The following is a 16,599-nucleotide window of genomic DNA, read 5'->3' on the forward strand; positions in this document are numbered from 1 at the left end:
GATAAGTCAAGCCTTAATTTGTTATAATTGTGATGATCATGGCGTACAGCTCATGAAAACCCCAAATCCACAATCTCAGAAAATTAGAATATTACATGGAACCAAGACAAGGATTGAAGAATAGAACAATATCGGACCTCTGAAAAGTATAAGCATGCATATGTATTCAGTACTTGGTTTGGGCCCCTTTTGCAGCAATTACTGCCTCAATGAGGCGTGGCATGGATGCTATCAGCCTGTGGCACTGATGAGGTATTATGGAAGACCAGGATGCTTCATTAGCGGCCTTCAGCAATTCTGCATTGTTTGGTCTCATGTCTCTCATCCTTCTCTTGGCAATGCCCCATAGATTCTCTATGGGGTCAGGTCAGGCGAGTTTGCTGGCCAATCAAGCACAGTACACTGTATACTTGTCAGAGGTCCGATATTGTTCTGTTCTACAGTCCTTGTCTTCTTGGTTCCATGTAATATTCTAATTTTCTGAGAATGTGGATTTGGGGTTTTCATGAGCTGTACGCCATGATCATCACAATTATAACAAATTAAGGCTTGACTTATCTCGCTTTGCATGTAATGCATCTGTCTCATATATCAGTTTCACCTTTTGATTCGCATTACTGAAATTAATGGACTTTTGCACAATATTCTAATTTTCCGAGTTTCACCTGTATATGCAGAAAGTGCCACTGCCATGCCTCCATCCCTTGCACTTCTAATTTTTTAAAAAATGTATTTTGGTAATAGGGGCAAGAAAGAAACAAGGCATTGGAACCGCGGCCGGGTCGTCCCATCCCACCCTCCCCCCGGGGTAAAGAGCTCCTCCTTAAAGGGGAACTCTCCGCTCCTCATCCCGCCCCCAGCCAGTGCCGCGTGCACAGCGCTGGTTTTTGTTTTTGTTTTAATGTGCAAAAGTGGGAGGAGGACTTTCTCCATCACGATGGACAGTGCGGGGCCTCTGATTACGTCTTCTCGAGGCTCAGGACTTTCCCACACTGGAGGAGTTTGTTTTAAGGCCGTGGCAAATGGAGCACTGAGCAGTATGTCAGCCACGGTCATTTTAGGGAACTTCCTCATTATGACAGTGGCTGACATACTGCACAGTGCTCCATCTGCCTTGAAATAAACTCCTCCCACGTGGGGAATCCACCTCCCAGAACCTGCCAATCATCACAGGCATCTCCCGGCGAAGGGGTCAGCCCTCCCTCCCTCTGCTGTCTTCCCCCAGGTCCCTCCCAGTCCATATGCAGGCAGAGGAGGGGCTCCTGCGTGGCATCATGTCCCAAGGGGCACTGGTGAGGCTCCGCGTCCTTGTAGCAACTTCCATGCAAGTGGCGGCAGAGAAGGATCCCGCTGAAGTGTGTTGTGCATCCAGGTCCTGTCCTCCCTTCTGCTGATGTCGATTTACCTGCTGCGCTGCTTTTCTTTTCTGTAGAGAAATCGGGAAACAAGAAAAGAAGAAAAAGTATGTGCCTCCCTCCCTTCAGCATGCTTCTGAGATGGCATCTCGGGGTTAAAGCGAGAGAGGCACGAATCCTAGAGAGGCAAATGTAGGAAATAGGGACTGTGACTGGTGGTGGGAGCCCTTTCCTCCCCCCCCCACCTGGGATTGGAAAGTGGCCGCTGGGATCTGGTGGCGAGTCTGACCTGCATTTGCGGGTGTGTGTGTGTGTGCGGTGGGGGGGGGGGTCAAGTGAGCAGCGAATAGTTTGAAGACCTCAGGAAGAATAAAGCCCAGGAATTGAAGGGGGGAAGAGGAGCAAAGAGAGCAGCCCCCTCTCCACTCCCCGGGCATTTCAGCCCCTGGCGAAGCGGCCTGTGCAGCTGCTGATCCACCCGGCATTCCTCCAAAGCCATCACAAGCTCCTTCTTCCTTCCTCTCTGCTGCATACCGTGGAGGCCTCTTGAGCTTGGAGAGGAGGACGAGGGTGAAGCCAGTTTTCAGTTACTGTATGGCCCGTCGCTGCTGTGCCTTATGGAGGGAGAAAGGGGTCCCTAAGGGAAGGGCCAAGAGAGAGGGGGGAGCAGCAGAGCTGCCTCGTGGCTTTGCCTGGAGGAAGCTGCAGGAGGGCAGAGGCAGCTGAGGAGGGAGGCGCAGGGGCCTTGCCAGGTACTTGAGAAAGATACAGGGTCTGGCTCTAGCCCTCAGCCTCCCGCTTCTTGAGACCTAAACCATTTCGTGCTCTCTCAAGGAATCCCGCACTCTGTTTCACTACTTGCAGCCATTCATCCCGTTGTCTCTGGCTCTCCTTTTGGGAGCACTGCCGGGGTCCTGATTAGGACTGGGTCCCTTGCCCACAGGACTGGCATGATTTTCAAATGGCCCTCCCTTTTGCAATCCCTACTTGCAGTGGCCTTGCCCAGGGGTGTCGCTAGGGGAGAGGGGGTTGTGTGTTTGCCCCTCTCCCTGGTGGCCCCTTGGACTGAGGGAGAGAATGAAGAAAATAGGGAGGTGGTGGAACTGGGTGGCCCCTCAGGAGCTGAAGGTCCTGCATTCTTTGAACCCATCCGCTCAATTATAGCTACACTCTCTGCATTTCCCCTATATGAAATGTGGGTTGGGGAGTGGTTTTTATTGTGAATATGTCATCCCTCAATCTTTCCATCTGGTTTGTTTGGGGGTTTGGGTTTTTTTTTTGTTTTTGGCAACCTTTTGCTACAGAGTTTTGTTTAAATGAAGTGAGGGGGGGTTGGGGGGGAGTTACCCACCTCCTTCCCATGAGCTGACACATGACATTTCAAGGCAGCCTTGGCAGCTGATCCATGCAGGGCACCTTCAAAGCTAGCACAAGTGTCTTTCCTCCTCTCTGCAAGATGTGGAAGTCCATTGAATTTGGAGAGATTGAAGCCAGTTTCAAGCTGTTTTCATGCATAGCTTTGGGGTATCCTAAAGAAAGAGGCAGTGGTCCCTGAAGGAAGGCAAAGGGAGGGGAGCATATTTGGCTAAGAGCTTAGTGTGAGGAAAGATGGGGGGGCAGGCAGCTGTTGTGGTGGGGCAGGGTGATTCCTAGATATGTAAAAACTTCTGGACCTATGCTCATGGGGCCTGGCATAGTCCCACAGCCTGCTCCCCCTTTTATAATCAAACCTCTTCGTGCCTTCCAAAGCAATCTAGTCCTCTCTTCCTGTTTTTAAAGCACTCAATCACTAGTGCATCTTTGTTATATCTGGTGTGTTTTGGCCAGGAGCATTGCCAGGGTCCTTTTAGGATTCAGCCTCTGGAAGTTCATGTACAAATTTCCCTCCCTATTGCATTCATTTGTTACAAGGGTGGGGAGCAGGGTTTACCATATTTACCTGAATAGAAGTAGATTCTGAATGTAAAACGATCCCCACTTAAGCAATGCAGGCTAAATACAGATTAGTTAAGGAAGATTCCTTTGAATTTAAGATGACCCACCAATTTCTAACATCAAAGAACTTGGGGGTGCTCCCTGCTGCTCATGTTTAGAGCAATGTTTGTCTGAATAGGGAAGCACCCTAACAGTAATGGTGGTGCTTCCATGATTGCAAGGCTGGATCGATTTAGCCTCACAATCACAGAAGTGCCCACCACCATGGTTTCCCAGATTCATATCTGGGTCCTTGTGGGTGCATATGTCCCTAATTCCCACTCCTCATCTTCTGTTCCTTACTTCTTCTAATCCCCTCTCTTCATTCTCTGGGATGCTTGTTTGTGTTTCAGGTGCAGAGGCATTAGCAAAAGTCTCAGCTGATTTCCATGTACAGCATCAGCACTTCAGGCAGTTCTGCTACCAGGAGGCCAAGTGGCCCCAGGAAGTCTCCAGCCAGCTGCTGCACAACCTTTGCCATCGGTGTCTGAAGCCAGAAAAGCACACGGCAACACAGATCCTGGACTTGGTGATCCTGGAGCAGTTTCTAACTATCCTGCCCTCAGAGATGGAGAGCTAGGTCAGAGAATGCGGAGCGGAAACCAGTTCCCAGGCAGTGACTCTGGCAGAAGGATTCGTCTTCTTGAGCCAGGCAGAAGACAGGAAGCAAGAAGAGCAGCAGGTGAGAGCATTTCCTCCTGGGAGAAGCTAAAATGCGTTCTATTTAGTTATGCATTGACATGAACACTTTCTGTAAATGCTCAAGGCATCACATAACATTTAAGAACAAGTGAACAAAGAAGTACAATTAATAGTTAAGGCTAATTAATGAAATGAAAAGATTGTGTGCAATGATGAATTCCCTAAATTTGCCCAGCTTCCTCTCCAAACCCTTGTAGATGGATATTTCCTAGCCCTCCTTCCTTCGCCTTTAGCTCTTCCATTCCTTTTCTAATGAGAGAAGGCGTTTTCTTCATTATGAGCCCCATCGACCATTGAGGTCATCTGAGGAGGTCCGTCTCCAGTTGGTGGCTACACAGAGATGGGCCTTCTCAGTCGCTGCCCCAAGATTGTGGAATGTGCTCCCTGTTGAGATACGATCCTCTCCATCTCTGGCAGTTTTTAAAAAACACCTGAAAACCCATCTTTTCGCCCAAGCTTTCTCAGCTTTTTAAATTTTTAGGTTTTAATCTCTGGTTTATTTTTAAATTTTTACATTGTTTTAAGTTTTGGTATATGTTTTAAACTTGTTTTATGCTATTGTTAACCACCCAGAGATGAAAGTTTGGGGTGGTATACAAATTTGATAGATAAATAAATAAATAAAATAATCATTCTTTCCATTCTCTGCCTGGAATGTTTTTTGGCATTTTAGGTGCAGGGGCAGTTAGCAGAAGCGACCGCTGATTTTTCTGACGTGGAGAAGCCTCTTTTGGATGCCAGTCGGAGGATTTCTCAAAATGCAGACAGAGATGCCACCTCATTGGGTAAGGATTAATGGATCACACTTCTGTTGGGGCTCCACTGGGCTGTTTTTGTGTTCCCACAAGTCTGTTTGTGGGAGACTCTTGTCTTCAGTATATCCCACATGAACCTGGAGAACTGTTTAGAGTGAACAAGTTAATGCATTCATATGTCCAAATCAGCACCTTGAGTTCTGCCCAGGAGTCAGTGGGAGGGGAGTGAACTTTTTCTTCCCCCAGAAAGAACTGAGACAGAAAATACGTATTAAGGGTCAATCCTCCTCTGACCACCTTTGTCTCTCCTATAGGCTGTGGAATAATACAGGTGCTCTTTCCAAGGCTGTCTACCCTGCGTGGTGCTGGAAAAACAGCTGTGATGCAACCAGATCAGGTAGTGGGGGGGCGGGGTCCACAGGGGATATGGGCAGGGAGGAAGGAGCCTGGTGCCTTTTTCTGAGTCTGAAAGGATCTGATCTCTTCCCTTTTGCTTCCCTCAAAGCTGCCCACTAAGAAGGCAGTGAAGTCATGAATTCACTCAGAGAAGCCACAGTAGCTTCCCCTCAATTACCGCCAGAGATTTACTTGCAAGTGAAAGAACTGCTTTGTTATCTGTGTGTTGAAAACATGTCCTTCTTTCAGGGCCCTGTGTCCTTTGAGGAGGTGACTGTGCATTTCACGGAGGAGGAGTGGGCTCTGCTGGATGCAGACCAAAGAGCGCTGCACAGAGAAGTCATGGAGGAGACTTGTCGGAATGTGGCCTCTCTGGGTAAGGCTCCCTCTTTCTCCAGAAATTGCTGCTGCTTTATGAATACCCTTTTAGTCCATTCTTCTGGGGGATTGTGGGGGTCTCTCGACTGGGTTGGGGAACACTTACACAGCAACCCTAAATGGTCTTAGACTTGGATGTAGAACATGGGAAGCTGCCTTCTACTGAGTCAGACCATTGGTCCATCTGGCTTAGGATTGTCTGCACTCACTGGCAGCGGCTCTCCAAGGTTTCAGGCAGGAGTCTCTCCCTGCCCTACCTAGAGATGACAAGGTGTGAACCTAGGATGCCCTGCATGCAAGCAGGTGCTCTCTCACTGAGCTACAGGCCCATCTCCTAAGGGGAATAGCTTATTATGAACAGACAGGGTTCACTTATAGTCACCCTTCCAAATGCAATCCAGGGCTGACCCTCCTTAACAGAGGGGACAATTCATGCTCACGACCACAAGAGCAGCTCTCCTGGGGCTTCCTGGTTTGTCTTTGGAGCATGTGGCATGTCCTAGGAAAGTGTTTCCCTTCCTGCATCCCTGCTAGATTCCTCTCTGGGAAAGATTGGCTCTCCCAAGGGCACCCAAAGTCAAGCTGGGGGAGCAGCAGCTGCTTTTGGCACCAGACCGATGCCTCCGGGTGATGCTTCCAACTGATGCTGCGCCATTACCCACCGACTAGGAACAGAGGAAGTTGCCTTCTACCAAGTCAGACCATTGGTCCATCGAGCTCAGTATTGTCTACACAGACTGGCAGCAGCTTCCCCAGATTTGCAGGCAGGAGTCTCTCTCAGCCCTATCTTGGAGAAGCCAGGGAGGGAACTTGGAACCTTCTGCATGGAAGCCAGCAGGTGCTCTTCACAGAGCAGCCCCCTCCCCTAAAGGGACTATCTTACAGTGCTACATATAGTCTCCCATTCAAAGGCAAACCAAGGTGGACCCTGCTTAGCAGAAGGGACAATGCATGCTTCCTACCACAAGACCAGCTCTCCTCCCTGTTTTGGAATCACTTGTTGGAAACTGCCAGAGTGTCCCCTATGTTTGAGAACAGTACTTTGGAGCAGATTGGATGAAGGTGAGCAGGAGGGAAGGGCTAAAACAGAAAGGTACCCTACAAAGAGACCCTTGTTATTGAAAATGGGCTGAAATGGTTTGTGGCTGTTACAAGGTCCTTTGGGCAGGAGTGTAACAAGCTTTGAAGGGGCCCATGTTCAAGGATTCAAGGTCCTGGCCCCTTCCACTTTTTTGCGGCAGGGACTTTTTCCTCTAATCCCTTCTGGTTAGAGAGGCAACATGCAACAAGTATCTGTCAATGCTGCTGCCTGGGATATCCAAGCAGCAGCACTGACAGATGCTTAGTCAGTTGCATAAGGAGCTCGGGGTGGGGGTGTTTCTTTGCTGGCACTGCTGAATTTCTTTGAGGGGATTTTTTCTGCAACCCCCTCTTGCTCCAGGAGGCAGCAAGGAATACATGTGCAGAACTAAAAGTTCCAGATGGCTCATGTAAGTAAGCAAAGCAGAAGAGGGCAACCAAGATGATCAGGGGTCTAGAGCACCTTTCTTAGTTAGGAGGCAAGGCTACAACATCTGGGGCTATTTAGTTTAGAAAAAAGATGACTGCGGGGAGACATGATGGATGTCTATAAAATCATGCATGGTGTGGAGAAAGTGGATAGAAATTCTTCTCCCTTTCCCATAACACTAGAACCAGGGGTCATCCCATGAAATTGATTGCCAGGAAATCTAGGACCAGCAAACGGAAGTACTTTTTCACACAAGGCATAATCCACTTGTGGAATTCTCTGCCACAAGATGTGGTGATAGCAAACAAGCTGGATGGCTTTAAGAGGGGTTTGGATAACTTCATGGAGGAGAGGTCTGTCATCGGCTACTAGTCAGAGGGCTATAGGCCACCTCCAGCCTCAAAGGCAGGATGCCTCTGAGTACCAGTTGCAGGGGAGTAACAGCAGGAGAGAGGTCATGCCCTCAACTCCTGCCTGTAGGCTTCCAGCGGCATCTGGTGGGCCACTGTGTGAAACTGGATGCTGGACTAGATGGGCCTTGGGCCTGATCCAGCAGGGCTGTTCTTATGTTCTTAAAGCCACTTTCTTGCTGGTATTTCCCTTGTGTTTTTTCTTAGATTGAGCCCTTCTGGGACAGTCAACCATTTTCTTACTAGTATTTTTAAGCCCGTTAAAATAACGGGCGCTAGTTTCCTTTTGTGTTTTTTTTTTGGTCCTTTATTCCTTCTCCCTTTCTCTTGCCCTCCTTGGCTCTCCCCCCCCCCGCCCTTGGCTGGTGGAGGGGGAGGGGCTTTTTTCGGCTCTGTTTCTGGAATTTGCACTTGCTTTTATTATTATGTGTGTTGGCTATCAGGTATTTGGGCGGGCGGGGGGTATTGTGCTTAGTGTATACTTTTGTTTTAGTTTTTAGTGTTGTTTTATACTTTTTTGTGCTTGACTCTCGGGCTGTTAGGATCCCCATAGCGCAGCAGAAGTGGAAGAGGAGGAGGAGGAAGAGAGGTCGCTTGGTCTCCCTCCCTCCTCCCCAGAGCGCAAGCCCGTAGCTCACCCTCCTGGAGTCTCCTGGCTGGCTAAGGGGCACACACAGCATTGCTTCTGCCGCACACACACCCCTCACCCCATGTGGCTTTTCTGCCTTTCCTTCCCTGGGTCCGACCACGACGGGCCCGTCGCCATCCGTTTTGCTCCCCTCTCCACCCGGACCAAGCCAGCGTCCAGCCAGGCCAGTTCCTCTGGCAGGGAAACGGCAGCGCATTTGTCCTCCTGGTGGCATAACCCTTGGGCTTTCTCCCCTCTTCCCTCCACCTGCCCGCAAAGCCTTGGCCGCATGGCCCCCTCGGGCCTGCCACCACGGGGCACGTCTCCTCCCTCCCGCGGCCACCTCCAGGCCAAAAGGACAGGCGCAAAAGGGGTTTCGTGCGGGCCAGCCAGCTTCTTCCGAAGATTGGGTGGCAGGTGGGGAAGCAGCAGCGGGTGGCGGGGCTGCGCCGGGCAGGACACACCCGGGGGCGGCGCCGGGGCGAGCAACAGCTGCAAGAGGGCCAGCAGCAGCAGCAACGCCCGCCGCATTGGACCACAGCGCGTGAGTGGCCCCTCCTCGAGTTCCCTCAGTTGGGCGACCAAGGCGCTAGTCCTAATGTCCGTGAGGCTGGTTTTCTCACACACGTCCGCCCGCCCGCCCCCCAGTCCAGGCGCTCCGTTTTGCTCCCCCCCCCCACTCAGGGTTGCCAACGGCTCCTCAGCGCCACGGCTTCTTCCGCAGCTCCTGTCTCTTCCCTCCCCATTCCCCTCTTCTCCTCCCGGTCCCGATGTGTGTGGCAACGGCAGGGCACCTTCCGCCGCTGCCGCCTCTTCCCTCCTGCTACTCCTCCGTTTGGCTTGGCCCCAACATGGCTGCCTGCCTCTGGGCGGCCGTATCTTTTTCGGCAGTTCTGAAAGTGCACTCCGCGCATGCTCAGAACTGCCGAAAAAGACACGGGCGCACGGGATCACACTCAAGGCTTTTATTATATAGGATTCCTTTGCTATGTAAACTGCTCTGGAAACTTTTTTTGAAAATTGAAATGTGGTGTATTCAATTATTATAGATAATAATAAAGCATTTCCTTAACCGTAAGAAAAGCAGCATGGAGAGGGGGTCTTCCAACATTGGCAGGGCATGGGGAGAGGAGAAGCAATCATAGGCACTGCCTATGAGTCTCTCTCAGCCCTATCTTGGAGATGCCAGGGAGGGAACTTGGAACCTTCTGCTCTTCCCAGAGCGGCTCCATCCCCTGAGGGGAATATCTTACAGTGCTCACACATGTATTCTCCCATTCATATGCATATGCAGGGTAGACCCTGCTTAGCAAAGGGGACAATTCATGCTTGCTACTACAAGACCAAATATCTGCATGCAAACACATGCTCCTCTTCTGCACTTCATCTGTTTTGTTGATTCATCTCTCTCATATCCTGCCAATCCTCCTCCAAAGGGTTCTGAGCAGCAATTATTCCATTTATTTTGGGACGAGCCCTGAGTGGTAGGTTTGTCTGATAGATAAGGCCACCTGCTCAACTTCTTGGCTGGGTGGAAAGCTAAACCTAGGCTTCCATAGTTCACCACTCCGCGTCATATACCAGCCTTCATTTAATGCCAATCATTATTTGAAACACTTCAAGTTCTACCTTTTCTTCTGAAGTCCATTTTATCATTTGCAATAGCAGTTCATTGGGCTTATTGCCTGATTTCAAGCTCCGTTTCTCCCTGCAATCCAAATGAGATTCTTTTCTCTTCCTTTATTCCAACAGGTGGTGGATGGAAAAATAAGTATGGGAAGAAGCTATTTGAGTGCTTGGAGTGTGGAAAGAGCTTCAGTGAGAGCACAGCTCTTACAGAGCACCAACAAATTTGCACTGGAGAAAATCCATTTAAATGCATGGAATGTGGAAAGAGCTTCAGATGGAACTCCGACTTTATTACCCATCAAAGAATTCACACAGGCGAGAAGCCATTCATATGTTTGGTCTGTGGAAAGAACTTTAGCCGCAGGTCAGCTCTTATGGTACATGAAAGAATTCACACAGGTGAGAAGCCATTCAGATGTTTGGTCTGTGGGAAAAGCTTTAGTCGCAGGTCAGCTCTTATGGTACATCAACGAATTCACACAGAAGAGAGGCCATTTAAATGTTTGGTATGTGGAAAGAGCTTCAGGAGGAGTTCATCTCTTACAGAACATCAAATAATGCACACAGGACAGAAGCTATATAAATGTTTAGAGTGTGGAAAGAGCTTTTGTCAGAGCTCAAATCTTATACAACATCAAAGAATCCATACAGGACAGAAACCATATAGATGTTTGGAGTGTGGAAAGAGCTTTAATCAGTGCTCAAACTTTACACAACATCGAAGAATTCACACAGGAGAGAAACCATTTAAATGCTTGGAGTGTGGAAAAAGCTTTCGTCAGAGCTCAAATCTAACACAGCATCAAAAAATTCATATCGAAGAGAAACCATTTAAATGCTTAGAGTGTGGCAAGAACTTTCGTCAGTGCTCAACTCTTACACGACATAAAAGAATTCATACAGGAGAGAAACCATTTAAATGCGTGGAGTGTGGACAGAGCTTTCATCAGAGCTCAAATCTTACGCAACATCAAATAATGCATACGGGACATAAGCCATATAAATGTTTGGAGTGTGGAAAGAGCTTTTGTTGGAGCTCAAACTTTACACAACATCGAAGAATTCACACAGGAGATGGATTTAAATGCTTGGAGTGTGGAAAGAGCTTTAATCAGTGCTCAAATCTTACACGGCATCAAAGAATTCATACAGGAGAGAAACCGTTTAAATGCTTGGAGTGTAGAAAGAGCTTTCGTCAGAGCTCACATCTTAGGGAACATCAAATAATGCACACAGGACAGAAAGCATATAAATGGAGTGTGGAAAGAGCTTTTGTCGGAGCTCAAACTTTACACAACATCGAAGAATTCACACAGGAGATGGATTTAAATGCTTGGAGTGTGGAAAGAGCTTTAATCAGTGCTCAAATCTTACACGGCATCAAAGAATTCATACAGGAGAGAAACCGTTTAAATGCTTGGAGTGTAGAAAGAGCTTTCGTCAGAGCTCACATCTTAGGGAACATCAAATAATGCACACAGGACAGAAAGCATATAAATGTTTGGAGTGTGAAAAGAGCTTTTGCCGGAGCTCAAACTTTACACAACATCAGAGAATTCACATAGGAGACAAACCATATAAGTGCTTGGAGTGTGGAAAGAGCTTTTGTCAGAGATCAAACCTTACAAAACATGAAATTTTACACAGGTAAGAGATTGTATATATGTGTTGAGTGTGGAAAGGGTTTCTTTCAGAGCTCAAATCTTATACAGCATGAAAGAATTCAGACAAGTGAGACAGGATATTTGTTGTAAACTGCCCCAACATTCACTGAGTGATGCTATACAAATATAACAAATAAATATGCATGTTTGGAGTCTAGAAAGAGCATCACAAAGCATTTACTTGCCTTCACAAAACACAAGTCATGCAGGGCAAAAAAATCAATGCAAATGCTCTAGCTTCAGTTCAGTATTCCAAAAGACTTTTGTTTTAAGACCGGAGTTAAAATGCTTGAAATTTTTACTCATACTTTAAGATGCGTAGAATTTGCTGATTAAGATGCCAGTATTAACTAGAGATGTTCACGAACCAGTTTGGAGGCCCTTTTATGAGCCTCCGAACAAGTCCAAACGTCCGGTGGTCTGGCCGGTTTAAAAGTGGGGCGGGATATCTTTAAGGAAGGGGGAGAGTGCTCTTCTCTCTTCTGCTGCATTTCCCCCGCCAGCACTACCTTTTAAAATGGTCCACCAGGCCAGCTCCTTGCTTCCCCAGTGCCTCCTCAGACCGGAAGTGCCCGTTGCACATGTGCACATTGTGTGTGCGTGTGTGACATGCGCACCAGGCACTTCTGGCCACTTCCAGTCAGAGGAGGGCAGCAAGGAGGTATGCTGCCATCCTGCCAGACCGTTTGAAAAGGTTGCTCTGGCAGGGGAAATGTGGCAGGAGGGGTAAGAACACCCTCCCCCGTCCTTAAATATATCCCTCCCCACCTTCAAACCGGCAGGCTCCAGTTCCGTGCACACCACTAGTATTAACTTGTATGCTATATAAGTTATACATACTTGGTACAGTCTTGTGTATATTTCAGATGAAGTAAACAGGAGGCATTTGGGGGAAGCTGTGCCTTACAGAGATGCATCAGGCAGAAATTCATCAGGGGCTTCTCTAGCAACTGCTTGGGGAAGTTGCAACTTTTAAATTTCCGACTGAGTGAATTGCTTTCCAGCACAATGTCCAGCTGAAAGGCCAGGGCAAAATGTGGATGCATGGAGCCTCATTTGTAAGGTCCACCTAATATACAAGATTACAAAGTCTTAATTTCCACACGATATGAGGTGTAAAGATGGAGTAGCTTTGTAATTTCCACACTTTTTGGTGCACAAATTTAAAGCTACTTTACTCTCATCTTAAACTGAAGGTTTTTGCATTAGTAAATGTCCATGCTTTTTAAAAAGGAAAAATGGATTAGGTGTTGTGGGAAGGAGAAGTGTAGTGGTGTTTCTGACCCATGCTGGCTATGTGAAGCCTTCCTGTTCATTGGCACTATATTTCTGATATAGAGTCTCCTTTTCCCCAAACAGCCTTCCACTGCCTTTTGTGTCTTTGTAAGGCCCCCTGGCATCTCACCTACCTTCACAAACCTATTTGCCACCTTGCTGCTGCATCGAGTTCCCTGATAAAGTCCCTCATAAAGAGCTGAGGCACCTCGTCTGCCCTTGTATGGCTCCCTCACCACCTCAGTTTAGGAGAGAAGACAGATGCCCATAAAAGATAGGGATGTGCACAAATCAGTTTTTTGATTCGATTTGTGCCCCAAACAAATCACCCCTGATTTGTTTTGTATCCAAATCTACCACCTCCAAATCACCCCAGATTCGAGTTGTATTTGCTTTGATTCGATTCAGACTTGGACCAATTCGGACTATTTAACAAGGTCCTAGGGGCACCATATCTGGGTGGTGGGTAGGTCCCCATGGGTCACCTACCAACCAAAATTCAAGGCAGTGGGACACTTGGTTGATTTTTAATGATTTTTTTTAAAAAAGTTTTTACTGATTTTGAACATTTTTGCCATAGGAACAATGGGGATTCAAAGTTGCCATCTCCTAAACCTAAAATGGATCCCAAGCTTTCATTAAAAAAAAAAAAAAGGTTAAGCTCTAGCCCTTGTAGAAGTGGAGTTATGGAGCAAGATGTGCAGCCATTATTTTTCTTTTTCTTTTTTTCAATTCATTTTTTATTAATTTTAACAATAACAATATTATCATTCATTACAAATACACACATAAAAAGTGGACTTCCCGCTCACATTTCTTCGTGATTTATCAACTATAAAGTTTACCCTTGCTATAATAATAATTCAAAATGTAAGTTCAAACCCTTACAAACATAATTAATCTGACCAACCTGCGGTTTCTACTAGATATCAAACCCTGCTGTCAAGTCCATAGTAGGGAAGTAATTTTTTAGATACAACAAGAATGGTTTCCAATCTTCTTTAAAACATTCCAGATTTTGATCTCTTAATAGTGCTGTAAGTTTTGCAATCTCCGCATATTCCAAAATTTTTATCAGCCAGTCTCCTTTTGAGGGCAGTTCACTAGACTTCCATTTCTGTGCATATGTAATTCTAGCTGCCGTAGAGGCATACATAAAAAATGTTAAATTGGTTGTAGAAATAGCTCCTTGTGTTATCCCCAGCAGGAAGGCTTCTGGCTTCTTAGGAAAAGTCATTTTAAATATTTTCTTTAATTCATTGTATATCATATCCCAATAGGCTTTAGCCTTCCCACAGATCCACCACATGTGAAAAAATGTGTCTTCAAAATGTCCACACTTCCAACATTTGTTGGAAACATTTTTATACATTAATGCCAATTTTTTTGGTGTCAGATACCATCTATACATCATTTTATAATAGTTTTCTTTGATAGCATAACATGCAGTAAATTTTAAATCCTTTTTCCATAACTTTTCCCAGGCTGCCATTTCTGTTACGCCCCGCATCTTGAGCCCATTTTATCATAGTCGTTTTAACCACTTCCTCTCTTGTCTCCTCCAAAAGCAACAGTTTATACATTTTAGAAACTAATTTTTCATCATTTTGGCATAATTCCTTCTCAAAATTTGAGATCTGCTCCTCAAATCCAACTTTGAGATCCTTCTTATACATCTCATTTAACTGATGATACTGAAACCAATCTCTGACTTTATCTTGTATTTCAGTTAAACTTTTTAACTTACAATCCTTTTGGTGAAAATGTACCAAATCCCTATAGGTACCCCAACCCGTTTGCATATTTACTTCTTTACGTGATAAGGCTTCAATCGGAGATACCCATAACGGAGTTTTAGGTTCAAACCAATTTTTATATTTTAACCACACCCTCATTAAACTCCTTCTCACATAATGGTTCAAAAAGTCTTTATGTATTTTACTTTTTTCATACCACAAATATGCATGCCATCCAAACCTTCTGTCAAATCCTTCCAAATCAAGAATTCTAGGATTTCTTAGCGTTATCCATTCTTTTAACCATGTCAAACAAACAGCATCAAAATACAACCTTAAGTCTGGCAAGGTAAGACCACCCCTTTCCTTTGCATCTGTTAAATTCTTAGACAGCCATTATTTTTCAAGTGTTTGGATTCTTTGGTGTATAATAACTTTTCCTCATAATGAATCCCTATGAGGATTCATTGCACACCTTCATTTCTTCTGTTCATTTTGACTGTCACTGGACAGTGCCAACCGTCATGTGCCAACTACACCCCCAGGGGCGTAGCAAGGTTGGAGTGGGCCCAGAGACAAGATTTTAAAATGGGCCCCCCCCCCAAAGTCCAGGGCCTCCGCACACCCCAGGCCCCCAAGGATTTAAGTCTGATATTCCAAAATAAGTATGCTGCCTGCAAATACATTTCACTGAATACACACACACACACGTCACAATATATAGTGATATACATTGAGTACTATACATTTGTATTACTTTTAATGCCTAGAACACACTAGAAAGATGAATTATTAAAATGGGCCCCTCGCTGCAGATTAGCAAAGGAGACTTTCAACCATGCAGGGTGAGCCTATGTTTGTTTTCTCAGAATTCTGAACAAATTCAGTCAAGATTGATTGCAGGAGGTTTTTCACAGGAGGCTTTTAAAGCCCTTTAAGACACATCTCCTCTGGAATGGAGGTGCTGCATTCACATGTTGGCCAGATTTACCCTGAAGTCCCTGCAAGTTATTGGGGAGCAGTTCACACACAAGAAAAATAAAATAAAAGCACCACACATGCTTCACAGTTCTCACTCAGACCTTCTGGGTTGCAAAACAACTTGAACATAAGTGCATTTATAAATGAATGAATGAATAAATAAAATTAATAAAATACTGTTCCAGAAGTTTTTGCAATTTTCTGCCATAAAACAAGCCACTTATAGGACTTTTTAGATAGTTTTTTTTAAGTCAGCAAATTTTCCAAGCTGTTTCAAAATAAATATTCAGAGACTTCTCGGTCCCTCCCCACCCCCCCATATCCAAGCCCTATGGCAAGCAGATCCCTATATAGGGGGCGGGGGGCGGGAAAGGTAACCACAAAAAGGAGTTCACACTCTACCTGGCAAATGCTGGTCTGGGTTAAGCAGGGCAGCAAGGGGTCTTCTGCTGCAGAGAACACTCTGGCTGCCTCCTCCTTCCTGGCTGGCTTGGGCCCTACTCGAGTTCAGGCTTCACTGCGGCCTACACGGAGGCCTCCGTGGAAGCCCCGCCCACCCGCCAATCAGCTGAGAGGCGGGAGAAAAGGAGCTCTTGGCAGCTTGCCTGCGGCTTCGGGCCAGCAGAACAAGCAGGAGAGACGGCGAAGAGGGCAAGTGGCTGAGAGGCTATGGGGCTGGGCAGGGGGCAATGGGGAGTCACATGAGGTGCCTCTGGGGTGCTCCTCCAGGCAGTGGGGCCCCCAGACAACTGTCTCCCCTTGCCCTATCATTGTTACGCGCCTGTACACCCCACACACACACACCTGCAAGGCAGTGGGGTACTCATTTTAATTTTTAGGAATATTGAAATGTTTAGATTCTATGGTGTCCAATAACTTTTCCTCAATTATGTCTAATGATGTATGCCATCTTTGTATATCAATGAGTCTTTTTATTTGGCTTTTTAATAAATGAGGATGGATTTCAAATGTTCTGGTTGAGTGTGTGTTATTTTAGACTGGTCGATATAGTTCAAGGCAGGTATCCAGTGTGGTGAAAAGTTATCATTAGAGTGGGGGTTGATATGGTTTTTTAATTTGTGAAGATAATGCAAATGAGTCCTCATCCAATCTGTGTCCCAATTTGTACGACCCACAGGACAGCATTGAGATCTGGCCCACAGGAAAGCCGAAGCCTTTAAAAATGTGGGTGTGCTCCCCACAGAA

At 46.4% G+C, this 16,599-nt stretch overlaps 1 protein-coding gene across 5 annotated transcripts; it reads left to right on the top strand.

Annotated features, from left to right (window-relative positions):
- The first annotated feature begins 1,362 nt into the window (after positions 1-1,362).
- On the top strand, positions 1,363-16,362 carry LOC128347520 (zinc finger protein 501-like). 5 transcript variants are annotated; one of them, XM_053302423.1, is made up of 7 exons: positions 1,568-1,925; positions 3,683-4,011; positions 4,705-4,816; positions 5,101-5,183; positions 5,432-5,558; positions 9,861-10,994; positions 11,057-16,362. In XM_053302423.1, the coding sequence occupies exons 4-7, from the start codon at positions 5,169-5,171 to the stop codon at positions 11,386-11,388; spliced, it is 1,608 nt and encodes a 535-aa protein (XP_053158398.1). In that variant the 5' UTR covers positions 1,568-1,925; positions 3,683-4,011; positions 4,705-4,816; positions 5,101-5,168; the 3' UTR covers positions 11,389-16,362. The 5 variants fall into 5 exon arrangements, with proteins under 5 accessions (XP_053158396.1, XP_053158394.1, XP_053158398.1 ...); XM_053302421.1 differs by lacking the exon at positions 1,568-1,925 and adding an exon at positions 1,363-1,462 and having other exon boundaries at positions 9,861-16,362; XM_053302419.1 differs by having other exon boundaries at positions 1,558-1,656; positions 9,861-16,362.
- The last annotated feature ends 237 nt before the right edge of the window (positions 16,363-16,599 follow it).

This window comes from Hemicordylus capensis, chromosome 2 (genome assembly GCF_027244095.1).
Source record: "Hemicordylus capensis ecotype Gifberg chromosome 2, rHemCap1.1.pri, whole genome shotgun sequence".
Lineage (NCBI taxonomy): Eukaryota > Metazoa > Chordata > Lepidosauria > Squamata > Cordylidae > Hemicordylus > Hemicordylus capensis.

Coding starts and splice junctions, on each gene's coding strand:
- LOC128347520 (XM_053302423.1), top strand. Junction 5,559..9,860: donor TCGGAATGTGGCCTCTCTGG/GTAAGGCTCCCT, acceptor TTATTCCAACAG/GTGGTGGATGGAAAAATAAG. Junction 10,995..11,056: donor ACAGAAAGCATATAAATGGA/GTGTGGAAAGAG, acceptor TTCACACAGGAG/ATGGATTTAAATGCTTGGAG.